Source organism: Malus domestica, chromosome 12 (genome assembly GCF_042453785.1).
Source record: "Malus domestica chromosome 12, GDT2T_hap1".
NCBI lineage: Eukaryota > Viridiplantae > Streptophyta > Magnoliopsida > Rosales > Rosaceae > Malus > Malus domestica.
This window is the reverse complement of record NC_091672.1, coordinates 25,601,775-25,628,216: the sequence shown is the minus strand read 5'-3', so window position 1 is coordinate 25,628,216 and position 26,442 is coordinate 25,601,775. Positions and strand designations below refer to the sequence as shown.

The following is a 26,442-nucleotide window of genomic DNA, read 5'->3' as shown; positions in this document are numbered from 1 at the left end:
AAGATCTGGGCCAGCAGCCCCATGTATAGCTTCAATAGTCCCCCACTGTTCAGAACAATCCCAGGCCTCAAACTTTGCTCTGCGACCCAACCCACCTCTTCGAACCTCAAATTTACCGACCTTTCATCGCTATCCGCGGTGATAAACTTTGAGGCATCGTTTTCCAGTGAAATTACAGACAACCCAGACAGGTATGCCGGCAAAACGCCGCTGTCTCTTTTCTCCAGAGCCTCCACGAAGCTCTTGAATGCGTCGTGAGCGAATATGCCCACATGCAGAGGATTCCGCCAGAAAGGAATTGGGTTTAGCGGGCGCGACGGAGCTGACCTCCTGGGTCAGTGAAGCGGAGGAAGGTGAGCCCGAAGAGGAAGAGCAGGATGGGCGAGAGCGTTTGGTGTTGTCAGAATCGCAGTAGGGGCAGTGAAGCGGCTCGGTCTGCTGCGGCGGAGGGTGGCCCAGGCTGTACTGGACTCTCGTCGTCATCGACGGTCGTATTAGCGCGTCGGCAGAGTCAAAGGGCATCGTGAGTGTGGTCATTTGGAGAAGGGATGGGGGAATTTGGGCAGAGAGATGGGGGAGTTGAAGAGTAAGAGTGAGACTATGACCAAAATGACCTTCATGGTTGTTGGAAATTGCGATTGATGTTGGGTATGACTGACCGAGAGAGGAGAAAGAGAGAGATTTGGTTTTTTGGATTTTTGTGATTTTGCAGATTCACGGTGGAGGTGAAAAATTGAGAAAGAACATACATAGCTTTTCGTGTCGATTCCCACGGATAGCGCTAAATGTTGATGCACAAAACCAGAGGGGTATTGGAACAACGTAAATCCGACCGTGAATCTGTAAGAAATGTAAATAACATAAGATGTATCGTGGTTCATCCCAAGGTTTGAGCTACGTCCACACTAATATTGTATTTCTCTGTTTATGAGAGGATTGAGAGGGAGAGAGAGCTTCCTTATGTGAGGATGAGCTTCTCTGAATATGAGAGAGGATGTGAGGCTCTCCTAATTGTGAGGGTGAGGGGTCCTTTTATAGAATAAGGGCTCCTTACTTATTACATATTAGCCCCTTCCTTTATTACATAATTACATTTAAGTCCCCCGAGTATTTATACGAGGTCTAAATACGGAGGCCCTAAGTATAGTATAAACATGTTTGTCTATTTATTATGTAGTTGTTTATTAAGTAAATGACATAAGATTTAAGTGATTTTTCGTAACATGTCTTTGAATGAGATCCTATATATTAAACACCTTGAATGATAGAATTGCATTAATGGTATAATAGTAAAAAAAAAAATTTAGATTAAGAAGAAACAAGATCCATTAATTAAAAGCATGGTTACGAGAGCATCATAATTAAGCAATATAATTCGCGATCTCTTCTAACCAGTAAAGAACAAACCTCCTTCACCGAGAGCAAATCCAGCAAGCAAACAGAGCCACCATCCGATATGAGAATTTGACGTGGCAAGTTTCTCATCAACTCCTTCCAAGCAACATTTCTTAATATCATTCCTAATGACGTTAGTTATAAATTATAGCCACCAGGAAACTCAAATTTCAATCTTTCAGGAAGAGGAGGACTTGAATTATTGTGTGACCACAATTTTTGTAATCATACATGAAACTGATTTGTGTACCTATTATTCCTAGGCAGTACTTATTTCGTTGATAACATCTGTTGGGAATTATTTATGAACCATACACACAATCTCAAATTGGACAATAAATGGACCTTTCGTTTATAACATCTATGGTTTAAATTATGAACCAAACACGTATATAAACCCATTTGAACGATCAAATAATTAGCAATAGTCCAACCATATTATGAATTAGGATAAAACCCTATTTCGCGTTTGATTCTATAACTATATTTCATAATTGGTTAGAAAACTTCGCTTCTATTTTTCATCTAATATAGAACAATTATCAAATAGTTATCCTAGTTTTCTTGTAGAGTAATGCTAGAGAGAACATATTTTTTGTACCACGTACATGATATGACAAATGATTCATATAGTCAACATCTAATGAGATGATGACATTAATTAAAACGACATGTACCCATCACTTGCTATCCATTAGATGGAACACCAGTGTTTAAAAATGTGGTATTCTTAGCATTTTCTTCTCTTGTATGACTTGGCTATTTATAGAGAATAAAGTCTTTAGTCATCTAATAGCAGGGCAGTGCTAGGCAGGCTTACTAGTGGAGCAGAGGGTGGTGCGGTCTAATCCTTTTGATACATTTACGATAGTTACTCGGCTTGCAAGTTTAGTCCTAATGATGATTGAGTTTGTAATTATAGGGTTGTAGTGTTTCTTGTGGTATGCGTGACAGATTATATCTTTTCCATTGAATTTTTGGTTCTTTTATATGGTAAAATGTTCTGTAATGTACGTTTGACATACATATCCTATATACGTAAGTCCTTAAGCGTCGTTAATAAAATTTCTTTCCAACTAAAAAGATAACCAAGCGCACACATTAAATTGGGAATGACTAATAATTGTATCAAGCTATCTAGTCATGGGGTCAACATATCTACAATGGATACTTTGAATGCGGTCTTTAATCCCTAACACTTTTGACTAAAACCTTAATGGTATTCAAAGTTTGATCAAAGTTCCTTGACTTTGTACACCTCATTATATATTACTATTAATGTTTATATTTCTATAGTTTTGACTTAATTGTTTGATATTTTATGAGATTTATAATCCTATGAATTTAAAATCCTCAAATAATACTATTAGAAACGGCTATACAATAAAAAAAATTCAAACATTTTGAGTGATTAAATGGATAAAAGCTATGTAACAATATGAAAGGCAAAAGAATGTATCCATAGTGTTAAAAAATTGGTACATTTTACATATAACAAAGTGGTACATTAATAAGAGAAGAATGAGTAACATTATAAATAAATTAGGGTACAAATAAAAGATTAAAAAGTTATGAGTACAAATGAAATTTAAAAAAAATACGGGCACAAAAAGAAATTAATACATGGGTACAAATTAAAACTAAAAAGAAAATAGTACAAATTTGAAAAAATGGTTGCAAATTAACAATGGATACAAACTAAAAATATAAATATATGATACAAAGTTTAGCCAAAAAATATAAATGGGGTTTTTGAACTTTAATCCCTCAAGAAGATTAAAATTTAAAAAAAACCTGATGTTAGATTAAATATTGATTTTACTCCCTAATGTGCCCTTAATTCAAAATAATTAATGTGCATTTTATTTAATGTCTCCCATTAAATATTTAAATTTATTAATACACAAATTTTAATTTAAATTTATTTTTTGACCAAAAAAGAGTTTTTTAATTTATTAATTTTATTTAACATTCTTCAAACTTGAAAGACTCAATTAATGTACCTAAATGTTAGTACCGAAATATATTATATTGAACTAATATATTTAAATGTTAGTACCGAAATGTATATACCTAAATATATGCACCGAAATGTATTAATATTAAATTAATGTACCTAAATGTATGTACCGAAATGTATGCACTGAAATGTTAGTATCGAAAATGTATTATATTGAATTAATGTACCTAAATGTTTGTATCGAAATGTATGTACCGAAATGTGTGTACCTAAATGTATGCACCGAAATGTATTATAATGAATTTAATATACCTAAATGAAGAAGATAATGTACATCAAAATATATTGTATAACAAAAATTAGTTTATCTAAATGTTCACAACAAAATATATTACAATGAATGAAATGAAAATAAAAATTATAATGAAATACAATTAATACATTAAAAATTAGAAAGAAAAAGATAAATAATTAAAAAAATAAAAATATAATTAATAAATCAGGTTATTAATGTATCAAGGGACTAAAATTAGATTTTGATCTTACTCATGGTTTTAATAAAAAAGTCATCTTTGCCAAGGATTAAAATGAAGTTTTCTAAATATAATACCATATGAAATTTTTCTCACACTAAATTAATATTTAAAAATTTAATGTAATTATTTTGTATATTGAAATAATTACATTCAATAAAACCTAAGGATCTTAATAAAAAATTACAAAGGAATAAGGTTTTAATCAATAGAATAGAAAAAAAGAGAAATGAGAACCTAATTTTTTCTATCTACAAATACATGGGCATATGGCATTGTCTTGGATCGTTTTCAACATATAATTATCCATGATCCCGTCGTACTACAAATAATCCAATAATTCAGATCTATACTACACCACAATTTTATACTTAATGGTTAATTAATTTTCATTCTGCATGGTGCATCACGTCCACATGGATCTCTTTCTATCAACAATTCATGCAAACAGCCATATGACTTAACTACTCACAAAAAAAAAAAAAAAGACTACTACAACTTTATAATCCATGTAATCATCTGGTTCGCTTTCTTCTAATGTGAACAACCACAAGTGCTTCTGAATGTTCTCATCAATTCCAAATTGACAGGACGCGTGTACAGCTAGAGAAAGAAACCAATGACCAATCTTCCAAGTGTCGTGAACCGTGATGGGAAACAGCCAAAATGAAATTGGTAAAATGCAAACAAATAGCTAGGGTGTCATGTTAAGTGATTCTCTTATTGGATTCATTGTTTAAACACGTTAAGTTCAGTGAATAATTAATGGGCTAGTTTGCAATTAATTATGGGGTAATTAGTTTATAGGAAACTTCATTTTAATCCTTGGTAAAGATCTAATATAAAACCATGAGTAAGATCAAAATCTAATTTTAGTCTCTTAATACATTAGTCACCCCATTTATTACTTTGAATGTGGTCCTTAGTCCCTTGACTTTGTACACCTCATTATATTACTATTAATATTTATAGTTTTATTGACACACCCCGATCTTAGAATCAATGCGTGCTGGCCATCACGTGAGTGTGACGTAACCAAAAGTGCAACGTGGAAGCAAAAGATAAGAGAAATACGAATAAACAAAAACCAAATACTAGCAATAATAAATAAGTAACGTGCTAGAGTAAGTTTAAGTGTGAAACACACAAATTCAGAGCATAAGAACTAGGTGCAGTCAAGTAGGACCATAACTCAAATACAACACGCGCAGGTGAGTCCTACATTTATGTAGTCTGTCAGTACGTCGTGGGAATCCTCGTGGGCCACCAACTTTGCTAACTAGAACTTGAAGGGGCGCAAAACAAAATTGAGTGGGTCAGTAAAACCAAAGCTTTTCGAAAACATTTCATCAAAAACAATTCTAACCCCTCGCTGTAAAACCTGTATACTTTCCCAGAAAATAACATAATAGTAAATAATTCCTCATATATCTCAAATCATCAATCTTTATCAATTCCAGAAAATATGCCATGCCATAAATGTCAATAACAGATTATGAATGCATCAATATAACAGGTGACATAATGAATCAACCGGAGACCCTGCAGTGTTGATCCTGTACGGTTAATTCCATAGCTCAATATCCAAACCAACCAGAGTCACCATGGTGACATGTACGACACTACTCTGCACATAAGTCGGAACTACCTGAAGTAGTCTGTACAACAAGAATGGTGTAATAATACACTCTAGTGCTTCTCTCAACAATCATCTGTGCACATAATCTAAGGTCACCTACCAGTCGGAACCACCTCTAGTGATTTGTACGACTAGCATGTCGGAACCCTCTCATGGTTTGTACGACATGCACCTACTTGGATCCAAGGTGAGCGTGCGGTGCGGGTGAATAATATAAGCACTAACACTAGGGGTGCAGGTTATGAGCTCTCAACACAATTCACATCATCAACGATTCACATAAATAACATAAAACTCACCTGATACTCACCTGTGCGTCCACAACACCAATTCATATATATATATATATATATATATATATATATATATATATATATGCATCAATTACTAATTCATATAATTCATAATATGCTTGCATGGCATTTGAAAACATACTTTCATTTAAATTCAATTTCTGGGAAAATCAATAGTATATAGGTAATAACAGAAAATAATTGTCCAATCACTGATAAGTCAAAGGGTCGTAACCCCCGTGACGCCCTTGTATCCGCTCGTCCTCGAGATAGGTATCACTTATATGTGAAACAACTAAAACAACGTTATTTAAAGCACATAACCGACAATTCGTAATAACTTCTCATACGGTGCTCAATTTGGGTATATGAATATACCACAGTGACATACTCGACGTCACGGACGTCGAGGTATTTTTAGAAAAAAATTTCGAGGCCGCACGCGCCGGGAGGGGCACGGACCTACGCGCGTCATCTTCTTCCTCCAGTTGCCGGACTGGTTTTTCCGGTCACCGAAAAACTGGAGATTTTTCAATCTCCTTGTTCTCCGTCATTTCTCAACCATTTTTCACGCATTTTATATCAAAATGAAGCCCTAAGCATGTAGAATCATGTTACACTACTTTAAGGCTCTAAAAACTACGAAATCTCACCGGAGAAATTTGAAGAAAACCGGCCAACTTCGAACTCAACGATCCCGACGTCCAAAACCTTCAAACTAAGCACTCCGAGCTTCCTTAGGACCTCACTAAGCTCACTATAAGCTTAGAATTCCCTGAAAATCAACACATCACGAATGCATGAACAGTACTCAAATCGGACCTCGAGTTTTCAACGTGATATCGAGGGTTCTAAGTTCTAAAAATGGTACCATTCAACTCAGGAGGTCAAAATGATGAAGAACCTTACCCTTTTGGCGTCGATCCGTGATGATTGGAGGGTTTTATGCTTTGGTCCGTACGTTTTCGAGAGGGAAAGAGTGAGACTGAAACGGAGAGGAGAGAGAGAGAGCACGGGGGAGAGAGAGGAAGGGTTTGACCCGTGTGTATGTGTGTGTGGTTCATCCCAAAATAATCACCATCCGTTTCCTTAACTCCCTAACCACAAAAATACAACCTTATCCAATTTAAATTTTCCAAAACTTAGGAAATATGCATATTCAATAACATGCCACACACATACCTTAGTAACCGTCAAGGGTACTTTCGTCATTTCACAACCTCGATAAATAGAATCTTGGGACGGGCTGTGACATTTATAGTTTTGACATTAATTGTTTGATATTTTATGAGATTTATAATCATATAAATTTAAAATCCCTCATTATAATACTATTAGAAACGGATTCAATAAAGAAATTCAAACATTTTGATTGAATAAATAGATAAAAACTGTGTAACAATAAGAAATAATAAATGGCAAAAGAATGTATCCATATATAGTGTTAAAAAAATTGGTACATTTTACAAAACAAATTGGTACATTTGACATATAACAAAGTGGTACATTAATAAAAAATAATGGGTACATTGTAAATAAATTAAGGTACAAATAAAACATTAAAAAAATCATGTGTACAAATGAAAATTTTAAAAATATGGGCGCAAAAAGAAATTAATACATGGGTATAAATTAAAACTAAAAAGAAAATACTACAAATTAAAAAAAAAGGTTGCAAATTAAAATTGGGTACAAACTAAAAATATAAATATATGATACAATGTTTAGCCATAAAACATAAATATACTATATGTAATTTTTCTATCATTGATTAATTATACAATGTCACGTGACGGTAAACACATGGGCACAAATACAAATAAAACTTTAAAAAATATGGGCACAAAAAGAGATAATATATGGGTACAAATTAAAAATGAAAACGAAAATTGGTACAAATTAAAAAAGGTTTGCAAATTAAAAATGGGTACAAACTAAAAATAAAAATATATGATAAAAAATTTAGCCATAAATATAAATATACTAATTGTAACCTTTTTAACACTAAAGGAATATATTTAAAAATATTGTATTATTGAAATAATTAATGATGTTATTAATACCCAAGGACCTTGATCAAAAATTGAAAAAGAATAAAGTTTTAATCAATGAAGTAGCAAAAGGAGAGATGAGAACTTAATTTCTCCTGAATTATATTTAATGTTTTAATTATCTATTTTTCTTCCTAATTTTAATGTATTAGTTATATTTTATTATAATTACAATTTTTATTTCATTAATCATAAATATATTTTGTCGTAAACATTTAGATAAATTAATTTTTGTTATACAATATATTTCAATACACTTTGTCTTCTTCATATAGGTACATTAATTCATTTAATATATTTTAGTATATTCAGTACACACATTTAGGTACATTAATCCAATATAATACATTTCGGTACATTAAATTAGTATAATACATTTCGTTAAAAACATTTCAGTACTTACATTTCTACACTAATATTTAGGTACATTAATTGAGTCTTTCAAGTTTGAAGAATGTTAAATAAAATTAATAAATTAAAAAAAAAATTTCAAATATTTAATGGGAGATATTGAATAAAATATACATTAATTAATGTGAATTAAGGACACATCAAAGGACTATAATCAATATGTAATCTAACACCATATTTTTTTTATTAAATTTCAATATTTTTCAAGTATTAAAGTTAAAAAAAAAAACCCATTAATTTATTAGAACTTTAACTTTGCCACGCTCGAAATCAATGTAAGAGAAATGCTAAGGAGACTCTCTTAAAAGTGAAACTATCCATGGACTCTCCACCATCTCATATTTTTGGCACAATGTTCATGTCAATGTTAGAAAACATTGTGCCAAAAACATGAGGTGGTAAAGAGTCCATGGAGAGTTCCACTTTGAAAGAATCTCTTTAGCACTTCTCTCAATGTATACTAGTATATGTCCACACACAAAGTGTATGAAATATTTACTTTGGTTGTTAAAATTGAAGGAGAGAGCAAGAGAGAGAGAGGACGTGGGAGTGAGGAGAGAGGGAGAGAGGTTGTATTTTATTTATTTTTTAATTAGAGATGATAAACTTACATGTAGGTGAGATTTTAAAAAAAAACAAAATTTTGTTTTGTGAAATTACGTTATTATCCTTAACTTTTTTGCTGTGATAGAAGACAAAGATATATTTTCACCCTCTTTTGATTGACAAAGAGAATTTCATTAACATAGTTTTAGATATGCAAAGGCGAAGTGGGAGAAATCAATGATAGAGTGCTAAACCCTCATATATCTAGGTGTTTATATGGATAATTAACACAAATCGTGGAAGTGATTTTCGCCCCTTTTGTTTTTGATGTTTTTCATCTCTTTTGATCTTCTTCTAGTAATTTGAATTAAATAAATTAAGGCACAATAATAAGGGAATGGAATGCATAAAAAAACTGGTAATGTAAAAATCACTACCCTACAAATATCCAATGTGATTATTGTGATTTAAAAACCTTATCGCTTTATGATATCTCCCTGTTTCTTAATTTGACTTAGAATACATGTTCACTTTATGGTAAAGGTAGATCATAGAAGTATTATCTACTCAATCTGCTGGGAAAGGAAAGCATCTATATAATTATATATACATACTCGGTTTACTGTGCTAAATATAGTGTGCAGTGCACTAATGTGTTTCACGTTGAGGGCAACCTTGTATTATTATATAAATAGACTGGATGTGAATCAAAATGTGGGGCCAGAATCAGAGCTAACTAGGTCAAAGTGCAGTTGGAGCAGTGAAATTAAGCTACTTTACCACTACCATTCATATATTCCAAAACCCTAGCTCAATTCACATGCCATATATTTTCATTCATGCATGCATGGACCACTTGCTGCATTTTAAGGTTTTCACATTGCAACCTTTCACATGTAATTAGTGAAGGAGATTATCAAAAGTAAATAAGTTACTCTATTTTATTGGACGGGACGGTCATGTTTAAGCTATGATGCTATATATCAACAAAGAAAAGTAACTAAGTTAATCTTTTAGATTAGATGGGACGATCCTGTCTATTATTCATATCGATCTCACCAGAAATATGAAGACACAAGGAATGAAAGTTCAATCACTTCCCAAAAAAAGAATATATAGGACATTATTAGACATTTCACGGAAATTTTGATTCAGTTAATTTCTTTTAACACCATTGTTTTAATGATGTGAGTCTGATAATATAGGTGAGTTTTATTTATTAATTGTGGTACGTCTCGACTTTCCTTTGTGCCTACTCTCCTACCAGCTTGAATTAGTGTCTGCAAACTTACACCCTTTGACATGTCAAAAATAAAACCGTGAAGAAAGACTTAAGAGCAGATCCACCTTTACCTGTGACTGCAGAATGCGAACTGGATAATGTGTACCACTCATGTCAAAGTCTCATATTTGAGGCAATTGATGCCTTTGAAATGTTCGTCTCAACTCTCTTGGTTTCATATAAACACCCCCACACCCCAAAAAAGAAAAGAAAAAAGGAAAGCTATCAAGTTAGCGTGGTTTGAAGTTACTATCTAAAAGATATATTATTGTTTGGGATAATTCGCATTGAAGTTCAATAATTTGTCATAGTTTTTTTTTTTATTACATCGATATTTTTACACTAAGGGGAGAGAAAGTTCGGCTAAGTCACACAATAGGTAACCTAATTTGGTATCGAATTCGCCATCCATACAATTCGAACCTAAAACCTCTCAATTACAAGTGAAGATAAATATTACCAGACCGTAGTACTGAGTGGCATAATTTATCTAGTTTTTAAATCATCGTCTAAGAATCATTCCTATAAAAAATCGTTGAAATTCAAAACTGTTTGACCATATGATTATCATCATGAACATTTTATTTTTTAGAAGAAATATTGTTTTTGCCTATTTATTATGTAATTGTTTGATAAGTAATGACATTAGATCTAAGTGATTTATCGTAACATGTCTTTGAATGAGGTCCTAAATATTAAACAATTCGATCATTCAAATTGCATTAACCCAAATTGCATTAACGGTTAAGCCCACCTGCGTTCCCTCTTGATGAACAGTAAAAATATTTAGATTAAGAAGAAATGAGATCCATTAATAAGAAGCATGGGCGATCTCTTCTAAAAAATAAAGAACAAACCTCCTTCACTGAGAGCAAATCCAGCAAGCAAATAACAGAGCCAGCGTCCGATATGAGAATTTGACGTGGCAGGTTTCTAATCAATTCCTTCCAAGCAACATTTCTTAAGATCATTACCACCAGAGTGGAGACTCGAATTTCAAATTTTTCAGGAAGGACTTGAATTATTGTATAACCACAATTTTTGTATTCATACATGAAAATGGTGTTTGTACCTATCATTCCTAGGCAATACTTATTCCGTTGATAACTTCTGTTGGGAATTATGAACCATACACGCAATCTGAAATCAGACAATAAATGGACTTTCTGTTGATAACATCTTATATGTTTTGAATTATGAACCAAATAGATATATAAACTCATATCAATTACCAAATAATTAGAATTAGTGCAACAATATTATGGATAGGATAAAACCCTATTTAACGTTTGCTTCTGTAACTATATTTCATTATTGTTAGAAACCTTTGCTTCTATATTTCACTTAATATAGAACAATTATCAATAATTATCCTATTTTTCATCTATATATATAAAGTGAGCACCCTAAAATGGTGAAACATTCAAAATACCATAAATTGCCCTTTAAGAATTTCATAAATTACAATTGAACCAAAAGAAGATAAAGTATTTAACCATATTTTTATTTTGAATGAATTTAATATTTAACATTATAGAAAAAACAAAAACTAAAACAAAACCGCCCACGTTAGTGGGTGGTTTCAAGTCATTAATTCATTTCTTTTTTTTTTTAATAATTTTTTAAAAATATGTAAATTAATTATTTAAATAAAAAATTATAAAAAGGCCAATTGCCACATGAGTATGCGTGTGGCAAGAGGCTAGTGTAGAATAATGCAAGGCCAGCCTTGAGATTTCAGGGACCCTGTGCGAAAGTGAATTGGAGGCCCTAAAAAGTACTAAGAATTTTTTTTTTGTTCAAAAAAATAATTTTAGTTTTCAATTGAGCTTCTATAAATTCTAATAGCACAAACAAATTTAACAAATCAACAAGTGGAAAGGTGGCATATTGGTTTTTCCTTAACTATTTAGAGGGTCAGGGTTCAAATTTTCATGTTATTGTGTGGAATTTTTATATTATTTTGTGGAAGCTTATGCATTTAATAAACATAAACTGAAAAAAAAAATGATGGATACAAGTTTCAAACCCCTTCCCTAGGCCGCTGTAAAGAAGCAATAATACCACTTGCGCTAAGACTCAAGTTTGTAATATTCTACACATGCTACCATATATACGTAAATGCATGCAAATTTGAAAAATCAAAGGCCCTGTGCAGTGGCACCACTTGCACCCCCTCAGGGTCAGCACTGGAGTAATGTTAGGGAGGCAACATTTTTGTACCATATGATGTGACAAATGATCCATATAGTCAACATTGAATGAAATGTACACATCATTTGCCACACATCGGATACGACACCAATGTAGTTTAAAATGTGGTCTCCCTGGTATTTTTCCTTTCTCTTGTATGACTTGGCTATTTATAGGGAAAAAAGTCCTTTAGTCGTCTACTAGCAAGGTCGTGTTAAGCAGGCTGACTGGTGGACTAGAGGGTGGTTCAGTCTATTCCTCCACTGGCGGAGGCACCATGAGACTAGGGATGGCCGAGGCCTATCCTAACTTTTATGCATTTGGAAATTATGCATCTTTTTGCTTGAAGCCCTGCTTTTCAAATTCCAAACATAACCCCATCGGTCCATTTCACAATTGAATTTAATATTTTATCTATCTCCCTAATACAAATTAATAGCATTTAAAATCAAAGCAACAATTCACCTTTCTTTGAAGAGTAATAGTTCAGTTTTAGTCATAAAAATTAAGAAACAGTCCTCTTGCAGCCAGACTCCAAAACTATTCCCCTTTCTTTTTGAAATCTCATACATTTTATCATCCAAATCCGAAATGTCGTCAACAAATAAGTCTCAAATTTCTTTAATTCTCTATTCTACACTTACAAGAGAGTTAAGATCGTTCGTAAAATTTTTGTGAATGAAATATTATCGATGCATATATATTTTGGAATTCTAATTACCTTTGATGCATCGTTTTTTAAGAACCTTTGTAAGAGGCCCATCCTCACAAAAAATCCTGGCTCCGCCACTGTATTCCTCATGGTACATTTACAATAGTTATTCGGCTTACAGATTTAGTCCTCGTTAGTGTTATCATCCATGTTAGTTTGATGGGAGTCTATTGTGTTTAGAAATTATATTGTATTTATGTTTGAGTTTGTAAATATGGGGTTGTGCGTTATGTTTATTTTGGTATGTGTGACCTCGTACATCTTTTTCATTGATTTTTTTGTTCTTTCACGGTAAAATTTGTTCTGCACTCTACGTTTGACATGCATATCTTATCTAAGTAAGTTCTTAAGCGTTGTTAATGAAACTTCCTTCAACTTTTTTCCAACCAAAAAAACAACCAAGCTCACACATTAAATTGGGAATAACCAATAATTGTATCAAGCTTGCTAGTGGGGCTTGCATCACGTGAACCCCATCTACAATGATTCAGCATATCTACAAAATACATGGGTATATCGCATTGTCCATGAGGCATGAGACAATGTCCAATCATACTACGAACAATCCAATCACTTAGATCTATATTACAAGAAATTTTTTATTGAGACGAAAATACGAATAGTACATTACGTGCTTTTATGTAAGTGGTGAGAAATTTTATTTTTTAAGTTATTAACTTTTCAACACACAAATCTCATCATTTGTATAGTGACACGTGATGTATCACCTCGTGCATCGGTCACACTAAAAAATCTCTTTGATATTACATCATAGTTGTATATACTTAATTGTTAATTTTCATTATGCATGACGCATCACGTCCACAAAGATCTTTTTCTATGACAATTCAAGCAAATAGCATGTGAATTAATTACTTACAAAAGAGACTACCACTACTCTACAGTCCACATAATCATCTGGTTCACAAGAAGAAAACGACATCTCTTTTTTTGCGATGCACACTTTGCTTCCGATGCACTTCGTCTCCTTTTGTTTTCTTCTAGTATTTTGAATTAAATAAACCAAGTCACAATAACAAGGTAATGAGTGCAAAAGAAGAATTGACAATGTAAAATCGTTACCCTACAAATATTTAATTGTACTCTTTCTAAGTAGAAGATGTCGTTAGTTCAAAATTTTGATTTCATTCTTTAATATCAAATTTACCAATGTGATTATTATGATTTAAGAACCTTATCGCTTAGTGATATCTCCTTTTTTTCTTAATTTGACTTAGATTTCATGTTCATTTTATGATAAAGAACAATGTTTGGTTACTCAAGGATGAGTAAAAATTCATACTCAAAATTCTCTGTGTTTGAATTACAAAGCTTTGTATTTATAATCAGAATTGTTCATATCAGGAATCACTTCGTAAAGATCATCTCTACAAAAGCTGAATTAAAACTAAGGTCGTTTAGTCAATCTATTGTAGCAAATACATAGACAGTCCGTAATGCTTTTATTAATATTGTTCATCTATTTGATACCATTCGATAACTAAATGACCTTAGTTTTAATTAATATTTTGCGGATACGACCTTTATAGAGTGATTTACAATACAAACAGTTCTGATTATAAACACAAAGTTGTATAAATCAATCGACAACGAACAATTTTGAGTAGGAATACCTACTCATCATTTGAGTAGCTAAGTATTGTTCTATGATAAAGGTAGATCATAGAAGTACGTACCACCTAATTACGTTCACTTTATGATAAAGGAACCGGTAGCCAACTATGGTGTGTAATGTACTAATGTATTTCACGTTGAGAGCAATATATCTTGTTTCATTGTGTATATAGGACTGGATGTGAATCAAAATGTAGGGCCAGATTCAGATCTAACTCATCCAAAGTGTGGTTGGACAGTGAGATTTAAGCCACTCTTCCACTACCATTCATATATATCCAAAACCCTAGCTTAATTCACCAGCCATATATTCATCCGTGCATGCATGGACCTCTTGCTGCTTTTTAAGGTTTCATATCGCAACCTTTCATGTAATCAGTGAAGGAGATAGAATAACAAAAGTAAGTAAATTAGCCTTTTTTGTTAGATGGGACGGTCGTGTTTAAGCTATGATGCTATATGTTTGTACCATATATTAACAAAGAAAGTAACTAAGCTAATCTTTTCAATTAGATGGGATGATTCCTGTCTGTTATTCATATCAGTCTCACGGTGATACAAGTTAGTTAATTTGATTCTTAAAAATAAGAATTAGACATTTTGAGTTTGATTCACTTAATTTCTACAACACCATTGTTATAATGATATGAATCCGATATAAGTGGGTTAAATTTATTAATTGTGAGACGCCTCTACTTTCCTTTGTGCCTCGTATAGGTTATTTACTTCTATATCAAATAGTTGATCACTTATAGTAAAAAACTTAGGACATGTTTGGTATCCTATTTGAAAATTTTATCATTTCTCAAAACATTTCTTGAAAACAATTTTCTTTAAAACTCAAAAACTTGATTGGTTTACAATTTAAAATTTTTAAATCTTACGACTTAAACTAGACAAAGAGATCTAAAAATAAGGGCTCGTAGGAGAGGGAGAAAGAGGAAAGAGGAGGAAAGAAAGTAAGAGATGAGTAAAGGAAAGAAAAAGAAGAGAGAGGATCGGACTAGATAGAGAGGAAGATGAGTGAGAGAGAGCTGAGAGAATAAAGAGAGATGATTGGAGGAGAGACAAAAATGGTAAAAAAAAAGGAGAGAGAAAGAAGAAAAAGAGAGAGAGAGATAGATTTCGAGTGAGAGGAGAGGAGAGAGAAAAAAGAAATGAATGAGTTTAAGTTTAGGAGGTGTGATATCCACACACCTCATTTTACTTCTCACACACCTTTTTAATTTTCGGTCGTTGGATCAGATGAATTGAAGAAGATCAATGGACATAAATTATCAATGGGTGTGTGAGAAGTAAAATGGGTTGTGTGGATAGGACACCCCTAAGTTTAAAAACTCTAAAAACTCTTCTTCTTCTTTTTTTTCTTTTTTCTTTTATGTTTTTAAATAATAGACTATATTTCTGAGTTAGTCTTGAGTTCAGTTTTTTAAAATAATCCTACCAAACAAGTTTTAAGACATAAAACTTGAAAATTGTTTCTGAGTTTAAAAAGTTAGATTCAAGTAGAGTACCAAACATGCCCTTATGAGTTTAAGATATTCAACCTATAAATTGGGATCACTCAACTCATATTTTTTGGTTGTATATGTGTTTAATTCTTCTAGATTGAATCAAACTCAAATTTTTGGCCTACTGTGAAAGGCAATAGGGATCATATTATTAAATACCACTTGTATATAACAGTGACAGTCCTCGATTTGGATATCTAAGAGGACACTAAAATCAAGGCATGTTGGCCGATACTTGAAGGGTGACGAAGCTATAACATGACAGTGATGTGTAAATAATGAATAAATAAAACCAAAGTCTAAAATTAACTTAAACAAAGAGTGAGAGTGTGCAGTACTGGAAGAACCCTTATTACAAAGCATGCATTGTCAAAGCATAGATAAAAGTGCAGCAGAAAGGAAAATATTCTCATATTGGGTAAGATGGATATTATACATACTAACACAAAATAAATTTCCTACATTAATAGAAGTAGATGTTAGAACCACCAATAATCCCCCGCTCGCTACATAATCCAGCTACTAGGTTCTAGAGGGAAACAAAACACAAAGTGCTAGGGGGGAAAAATAAAGATTCTCTTAAACCTTTACTTTTTGTAACATATAGTAATCCCTTATTGTAAAATCTGTATAGTTTTCAAAATCATACTACATATAAGAATGAAAACCAAAGCGATTGAATAGTAATAAGTAGTTTTGTTAGGTATACAGAAAAGTCACAAATATCTCAACAATGTAAACAATATGCTAAAAAAATGTAGACACATAAGTTCATGCAAAAAGTAGCTACATGAAAAGGTTGGGTAGAATAATCTACGCTTGATTACTACATACATATGAAGCTGGCACTAAAGACATCACATATGAGTCCTAAATACAAAAGCAACTAGTAAAAGTTGGCATCCACAATGGATTCATTGTGAGTGTAGTAGTGCAATGTGAACATACACATGAAGATGGCCTTGGCCCGCTCAAGTACTATAGACACCAATATAAGCAAGCATGATGAGCAGATAAAATATGTATGATCATGCCATCATAATTTCATAAATCCCACCATCATCAACTAACGCTTATGTTTATAAGTAAAAGCATGGCATGATGTAAACCCACTTCATCGAAGCAGTTATGTAAATTATATATGTACGCTTGACAATAAAGCCCACTCATTGATACTTCGTCAGGTCGTAGCCATCTTACCTAGCCTAACTCTGAAATCCTCGGGATAAGTTTCTTTTATATGGAAAACCATTACACTAATCATTAAACTACTCAAAGCCTGTAAATACTAGGAAAAAAGCTTGAATTCCCTTTGTATGCTCAAAATGATGATTGAAAGTACGGTTATACTTGTCGTTGAAGGCGCTTGAGGAGGGTCGCGATTGGCAATGTACTCACCATTAACGGTGTTACACACGTCAGCGCGTTCCATTACAGTTAGAGCAACTCCAGCCTTCTACTTTGCTCGGGGGACGGGCTGCAGGAAGGGGCCCGAGGGCCGGTTGATTCTTCTCCAGCCATGGAGGGCTCGAGTGAGGGTGGGAGCCCGAGCACAAGGAGAGTGGATTATTGATAGGCCTGCAGCCCGAGGGCCAAGGCATTTTTTTATTGTTTTTTGTGTCAGCCCGAGGCCCAACAGCCCCATTTCCCTATTTTTTTTATTTTATATTATTTAAACAAACAAAAAAAACTACTATTTTATTACCTATTGCCAGGGGGAGGGCTCCAAGGGTGGAGATGCAAAATGTAATTACTATTCATTAATGGTAGTTACTATTCATTAAAGGCAGTTACTGTTCAATAGGGTGGATTCAATAGTGGATTGCCATGGGGAAGGGCTCCAAAGGTGGAGTTGCTCTTAGCGAGATATACCTGTTGTTAACGAAATATGCTCATCCATTTCCTCACGCACGTCGCCGAAGTCACCGTTAGTCGGCCAAATAGACACCGATTAGCCTAATTTCTCATAGATTTTTCACGTAATTTATGTTCAAATGAAGCTTACGAAGAGAGGTAATATTTTACCTAACCCAAGCTTTGAAATTGGTTGGAAATGGCCTGAAATTGGCCGGAATGTCTCGGCCCAGGAATTAAGATTTCATATCTATTTGAATTAGCATAGATCAGAGAACGAAATGCACGAATGTATTCAATTGGGAATTTGAAAGATTTTAATGGATTTATAAATCTATAGATTTTTATGGAGTTTAACTGATTTGTAGAGATTCTATGTAAAATTTTAATTGAGATTTGTGGATGCTTAAAATACACTACAAAATCTCTCAAATTCCCTCTAATTCCTCAACTTTTCCAAATTATTTAAATTCAAATTCTAATTGAATACACCTGAAATGTTATAAATTTCTTTAAAGTTCTAATTAAATACACCCGGATTTCTAAGGATTTTAATAAATTATCTTAAAATCCTGATTGAATGCACATTGAATTTCAGAGAATAACTTAAAATCCTAATTGAATACCCCTATATTCATTAAAATAATTAAAATCCCTCAAAATTTCAATTGAAAACACTCCCCTAAGTCTAGAAGTGGTGGTGATAATCTCGTCCAACACGACGAGATGAAGCAGAAAATCTTTGCCGGTTATCTGCAATCTCGCTGAAAAATAGATCTGTCAAAGTTATCTTGGAATCCCACAATTGTGAGGTAGATCTTCACATACAAAGGGTCCAGAAGTTACCTCAATTGATGGGAAGTTGATTGGTAACAACCTCAAGACCCACCGCCACATGTATCACCGTGAAAGACAAACCGGACTTGGTTTATGGGTTCTCGGATCTGGGTTCGAGTTTAGGAAAATGGAATGTATGTTGTGTTGGGTTTGAGGAGGAATGAAGGAGGGCCAGCCCTGAGAGGATGTCAGGCGTGCGATCGCACATGGTCTCGATTTTTAGGGATCTTTGAATTTTAATAACCTTTATAATGTACTACATATAAAAAGAGTGTGACCATATTTCACAATGTTACGTTAGGGGAATTGTCAAGTATTGGTACTTACATTTGTTTTTGCAAGGTTTCGAGTACTAGTAGAACCCTTTTTGGGCCTTTTTTGAACTACATTAATTTTTTCTTTTCTCTTTAATATTTGTAGCTTAATTTCTATCATTATAAAAGATAACTTTTGATGATAAATTTATGATTAGGAATATCATAATTAATTAAAATCCTTAAAAGTTTGAAGATAAAATCTTTAAAACCCCCCTTTCCATATATGATATCATTTAATCGAAAACATGTCATTAATTTTCATTCTATTTGAAGACCATTTAGTCATCCATATATATATATAATACAACTTTGCTCATAACACTAAAGTGGAGGTGAGCAAGTGATGCTCATCCCTTATTGATTACCGTTAAATTAATTTGATTTAATTGATTTAAGACACGAATCTCGAATTCTAACTAATCTAACGACAATCAACCGAGTGGGGGTTAGAATCATCCTCACTTTAGGGATTGAGAAAAAATGCAATAAAAAAAGGAACAATTCATTATCAGATGTTACAATATCAAAACCAGTGATTTGTTTAACTAGTTCATAATAAAGAGCATGAGTTGTTCTGATTATAATACATGTACGGTGATATGATATGTACATAGCCACCACACAATGATTTTTGTATTTAAAAAGTAAGGAGTTTCGAACTCAAAAACATAAGGAATGCAGATACATAGCCACCAAACCATGCTTCTTTTTTATTTATTTTCTTTTGCGTTTATATCAATTTATACACACAAAAAAATATAAAATATAACGGAAAATATAGCAACCAAACTTTAGACCTTGTAACTTGTAAGGGTTTCCGTTTGAGTCTCGCATAGGGCCTTCAAAATCTCAGGACCGGCTTGGAATGAAGATGGTGGTGGTACGATGACCAAACTTGCCGAAGAATGGCGACTCTGTATTTGTCTTCTTCTCGATGTTTCCAAAACGGAAGGGAGAGATAGAGTAAGCTGAATGAGAGAGAGAGAAAGAGTGTTGATGTATAGAGAAAGAAAAGAGAAAATGAGGGAGAGATGAAGAGTGATCTACTTCCATTAAAGGAAAGGGTGAATAAATAACCCATTACCCTAACTAGAAAAATTGAAATATTTTTCACGTGCAAAAATTCAGAACGTTCCGCTTAGCCCGTGAGTAAAATAAATATCAATTTTTGGTCTTACAATACACTCAACTTCTTTTTTACGTGTTCGATTTACATTCAATAAGCTCACGTGTTTTTATCGACGAGTACTACTCAAGCATGGTAAAAAGGGAGACAAAGTATGAAATGAGCTCAAATGTCCACGTAGGATTTAGCCATTCCTAGAGCATTTTCTTAATTTCATAACTTTAAAAATTAAAGTATAATAAAATTAGAGACGGTTTATAATTGATAATGTGGTTTAATGAAGATGACAAAGCAACTGTATTTGTTATAAATAAGATGCAATACGCACAACACATAATACTATTAGTTGTTTTCTCCTCTTTTTAAAATAGTGGCGTTTTTAACCGACATAAAAATGACTGTAGGTTAAAGAACCATTGCTTTTATCCGACAAAATTTGCTTTTATTTTAAAACTTCCCACTTGCTTTGCAAGCGGAATTGGTGGTGTTGGTTGTAACCGACGGAGTAGGAATTGGGCAAAGTGATGTCAGTTAGTGCATAGTGGTGTCAGTTTTAACTGACACCTTTGCAATTTGTGTCAGACATTGATTAATGTAGGTTTGTCAGTTTTCAAAGTTGGTGTCGGTTCTTTCCAACATAATGTACAATTAGTAGCAATTTTAACCGACGGCCAACCAAGTTGCTCATGTGGCTGCATCTTTAACTCATTTGAGGGTGAGTAATCTCATGGGCAACTTTGCCCCTCCTTCACTGGTAATGGTGCTATCTCGAGATGGGCTTCCATGTCTTCCTCCATCTTTTGCTTGAGGTCTGATAATGGTATCACTATCAACCTCTTCCTCTTTTGTTTCACCTGAGTGGTATTTAGTAGTGTTTGTCTAATTGTCTAGGTCGTATTTCCCTACTGCCTAATTTGTATCGACTGCACTTTTTTTTTTATTCTGGGTTTTGTCTTTGGGTTATCATAGTTTTATTTGTACTTACTGCCCCTTTTCGGTTTTTTTTATGAATTTTTCATTTGACCAAAACAAAAAAAACAAAAAAAAGGTATGAATTTTCATTTGTGCTGAAGAGGAATAATTTGGTTGACTGTTTGAGTGGCTATTAAGATGTTGAATGTTTGGATGGTATCTATAGTATATGGAAGAAATTTGAAATTTCTTATCTTTTAGAGAATTGTTATTAGCACTCCAAAAATCTTATTCTACACTCCTCATAAGTGTATTTTTCTTTCTAATTCTAGAAAGTTTGGAGTTTCAAATGAGATTTTAGTAGTGCTAATAACAATTCCCATCTTTTAGTAGTGCTAATAACAATTCCCATCTTATTCTGCACTCCTCACAAATGTATTTTTCTTTCTAATTATAGAAAGTTTGGAGTTCCAAATGAGATTTTAATAATGCTAATAACAATCCTCACAAATGTATTTTTCTTTCTAATTAGTGGCGTCGGTTATGAGCAACAATATAGTTGTTTTTATTTTATTTATTCAAAAACTGAAGTATTTTTTTTTTGTATTATTAATGGTCAGTCATGTCAGTTATGGGTGACACAAAGTTGCTCTATCCGACAGACTTTCTCAGTATTTAATGTCGCATGTATCCAACGACAGTTTCCATGTCACTTATATCCGACACTACTATCCTTTTTTTTTCTTGGTTGATTAAGGGAACTAACAGACAAAAAAAGCCTTTTCATGACGCTAGCAATTCTGTCGGTTCTTTTATCCGCCATTACATGAATTTCTGTCAGATTCTTCATAATATCCGACATAAATGGGCTTTTCTTGTTGTTTTTAAAAGCGACACTATTGGGTATTTTTGTAGTAGTGATTCTAATCTCTAAACAAGTGAATGTATATGAAACCTTCACGCCTTCTTACAGTTTTTTTGTTGACACCCTTTTTTACTTCTCACACATCTTTTTAATTTTCTGTCGTCAGATCAGATGTATTGAAGAAGATCAAATGACAAAAATTAACAAGAGGTGTGTGAAAAGTAAAAAGGAGTGTGTGGATAACACATCCCTATTCAAAACACTCACCTAATTAATGGAAGAAATCGATTGAACTAATTACCAAAAAACTAGTAAATTATTCGTTGAACATTATTTCTTTTTGCTATCAAATTGTGATTCGTGATAACCTCATTTTTCTTAAAACTTTCTTTTTGCATGACTTTAAACTAAGGGTGGGCAAACGGGTCATGGACTCGCGGGTCGGGACGGGTTAATGAGGTTCGGGGCAGGTCTAAAATCTTTAAAGTCCAAATGGGATGGGGCGGTGTGGGTTACCAAATTAGCGGGGCAAGGCGGATCCAAAAGTCTGAGGACACGCGCCCCAAACCCGAACCGTGTGATGGAACAAGTCTGCAAATCTCGAATCATGCTCGAGTCTCTACCCAACCAAAATTTTCTCTTGTAGGCTGTCGATCACAAACCCACCCACCCTCTCCCAAATCCACCTACAAAATTTAATAAAGATTTTTCCAACCGAATCTCTCTCTCTCTCTCTCTTTTGTTGATCACAAACTCTTCATTCTCCCAAATCCCAAATCCACCTACAAAATTTAATAAAGATTGAAGTTTTCACTCCCATAGACAGTGAGAAGGGGCAATGAAAACCCACATGGAATTTTGATCAGGGGAAGCTTTTTATTGGTGGAATTTCATGTGAGACCTCAGAGGATAAGCTAAATGAGTATTTTAACTACGGCGACGTTTTGCAGAAGGTGGTCATGAGGGATAAGGTCTCTGGCTGCCCCATAAATTTTGGGTTTGTGGTTTTTGTAAATCATGTTGTTCTTGATAGGGTTCTTCAGTATAAGAACACCATTGATGGTAGAACGGTGAGATTCAAATTCCTAATTTTTTATTTTTTCAATGATAGAATGGTTTGTGGTTTCAGAAATAAGGAGAAGATGGTTGGAGATTTGAAAATACAACTCCAGTCTCTCCAGAAGTTGGGCACTATAGAAAAAAAGTTCTCTACAAAAGGACTCGTGGAGGACCCGTAGAACCGGCCCGTTTCAAATAGGTTGAGTTAGGTCCAGTGTCATTTTTAAACTTTCTGTTACCTAATCCAGTCCGTCCCAGTTTATTTTCAAGCGTGTCTAGTCCGATTCCTCTAATTTTGGGCCCAGCCCTACTTTAAACTCTTTGCTTCTTATTTCTCTAGTCACATTACTCTTTTTTGGTAGAAAAAAAGTCTAAACGGAGAGGAGGCTACCTATTTTAGAGTCATGGTATACCACAACCCTTTCTAAAAACTTGTAGATGGGTCTTTTGGGCTTGGGATTTTTCAGTGTGACCGTCACACGATGTGGTATATCATGTGTCCCTATATAAATGGTGAGTTATGTGTGTTAAAAGGTTAATAACTTAACAATTAAAATTTTTCACCACTTACATAAAAACACATGGTATATCATTCGTGTTCCCGTCACAACTAAAGATTTCTCCTTTTGGGCACCTTTTGAATTATCGTGTGGAATCCAGAAAAAAAAAACCCCCAAAAGACATCGTAACCATTAAATAAGTTTGTTGAATTTTATTTTTATCATGATTTAAGTTTTTGAAGTTGTTATTATTATTAATTTTTAAAAGAAAACTAGAAATTAAGACATAATAAGAAAAGAACTGGAAAGGCATATTTTATACTCTTGCAAAAAGAAAATCCACAACTTGACGACTTTGCTTGGTACGGAAAACATGGCCAACTCAACTATGGATTCCAGTTTTCTGTTAATTACCTATTCCAAATGTAATTAGGGCTTGGTGCCCATTCAAATCCTACTTTTTTATATTAATTATCTCGGCTCCACTGAAAGTTCAATCCAAGTATATCCAGTCCAGACTGCGTACGACCGGACTTTTACACTCTCGATTTTAACCGCCGTCGGATTAACGCGCGACGACTCTCAGATTCAAATCCTTGCACGGGATTTCAGAAATCAACGCTCAACGCGTCGGGACCACCGTACGCAAGTTACACCTTGGAAACTTACAGTCGGAGAAAACAAAACAACGGGGAACAGTGTTGAAGGGACCTAGACACGTGGCTGGTCACAATTGGCTCCCACGTCACGTAGATGCAAAGTGGCATTGCGTTATTAAAACGTGAGCAACCACTTTATATAGCTCCAACAACTCCAATCGACAGAGCGACAAAAAACCTGTTTCCCAAAAAACACAATTGTTTCTCAATTCTTTCCCAACTCAAAAATCCGTTCTCGAACTTCTTCTGTTTCGAATCCATACGACGCCGTTGAGATTTTTCGGTGGAAATTGGTCCTAACAGATTGTTCGTCAATTTAGGCAGTGAATTCAAGGGGAGGAATTGGGATTATTTTCTGGTAATCTCCGCGAAATTCGGGAGCCATGCCGGAGATCGACGTCGTCACCGACAATGGCGACGACTCCGGCGCAGACGAGGTTAACCTGTTCGGGAAGTACGAGGTTGGGAGGCTGCTGGGCCGCGGGGCCTTCGCGAAGGTGTACCACGCGCGGAACGTGCACACGGAGCAGAGCGTGGCGATCAAGGCCGTCAGCAAGCAAAAGGTCCTGAAGGGCGGGTTTGCGGCCCACGTTAAGCAGGAGATCTCTATCATGCGCCGTCTTGGGCACCCGCACATCGTGAAGCTCAACGAGGTTTTAGCGACTAAGACCAAGATCTACTTCATCATGGAGTTCGCCAAGGGCGGCGAGCTCTTCACGAAGATCTCCAAGGGGCGGTTCAGCGAGCATCTCAGCCGTCGGTACTTTCAGCAGCTGATCTCCGCCGTCGGATACTGCCACTCGCGGGGAGTGTACCACCGCGATTTGAAGCCCGAGAATCTGCTCCTCGACGAGAACTGGAACTTGAAAGTCTCGGACTTCGGGCTGAGCGCCTTGACGGAGCAGGTCCGGTCAGACGGTCTCCTCCACACACTCTGCGGGACCCCCGGGTACGTGGCGCCGGAGATTCTCGCGAAGAAGGGGTACGACGGCGCGAAGATCGACATCTGGTCGTGCGGCATCATTTTGTTCGTTCTGAACGCGGGCTACCTACCTTTTAACGACCCGAATCTCATGGTGATGTACCGCAAGATTTACAAGGGAGATTATCGGGTTCCGAGATGGACGTCGCCGGAACTGAAGCACCTGATTTCTCGGCTCCTCGACACGAATTCCGAGACGCGGATAACCGTCGACGAGATTTTGAAGGACCCGTGGTTCGAGAAGGGGTACCGGGAGACTAAATTCGACTTCGAGGACTTTGGCTTGGAGGACATGCGGGACGGGGACAGCGACAAAACGTCGTCGTTGAACGCGTTTGATTTGATTTCGTTCTCGTCTGGGTTCGATATCTCGGGGTTGTTTAGCAAGTCCGCGATATCCGACTGCGGGGAGCGGTTCGTGTCGGCGGAGACGCCGGAGAGGATAATGGAGAAGGTGGAGGAGGTGGCGAAGGCGGGGGACGTGTCGGTGACGGAGAAGAAGAGCTGGGGGGCGAAATTGGCGGGGAAGAATGGGAATTTTGTCGTGATGGTTGGGATTTACCGGTTAACGGAGAAGCTGGTCGTGGTGGAGTTGAATTTAAGGCAAAGAGAAGTTGAAAGTGGGCCGCAAATATGGATAGATAAGCTGAGGCCGCAGCTAAACTGTTTGATGTACCGACCGGGAGAGCCGGTCGCCGGTGACTGTTAGGACCCCAGAAACCGGAAGAAAACATGTCCAGGAATTTGAGTTGTATATTAAAAATTGCTATTAAAAATTGCATGGGCGAAAAAAATTGCATGGGCGAAAAAAAAAGGAACAATATAATTTCAGTGTCCGGGTTTTCTTGTATCTTTGTTTTTGGCCGGAATTAATTTCGAACATCTCAAAAAGAGACAAAGGAAAGGCTAGTTAAATTCAGCTAGTTACTGTTTAAAAAGTTAAAATAGCTAGTGTTGGAGCTTGATTTTTGTTAAATTAGCCAAAAAAACATCATTTGGATAGGCTGTTGAAGATGCTCTTATATTCTTCTGTATATTCATAATTTCATTTCATTAAATCTATGGTAAGGTGCAGCAAGTATCAAGAGATTGCAATTAGTAGCATTGTTTATTGTTAAAGCTAAAAGCTCGTTTGATAACCGTCAATTTATTTTTTGGGCTGAAAAACGA

At 34.8% G+C, this 26,442-nt stretch overlaps 1 protein-coding gene across 1 annotated transcript; it reads left to right on the top strand.

The window, feature by feature from the left end:
• The first annotated feature begins 24,673 nt into the window (after window positions 1-24,673).
• LOC103450735 (CBL-interacting serine/threonine-protein kinase 14) lies at window positions 24,674-25,981 on the top strand. Its single transcript, NM_001329012.1, has one exon. It carries the CDS (start codon window positions 24,674-24,676, stop codon window positions 25,979-25,981), a length of 1,308 nt encoding a protein of 435 aa, NP_001315941.1.
• Window positions 25,982-26,442: the final 461 nt, after the last annotated feature.

Coding starts and splice junctions, on each gene's coding strand:
- LOC103450735 (NM_001329012.1), top strand. CDS start 24,674: ATGCCGGAGATCGACGTCGTCACCGACAATGGCGACGACTCCGGCGCA.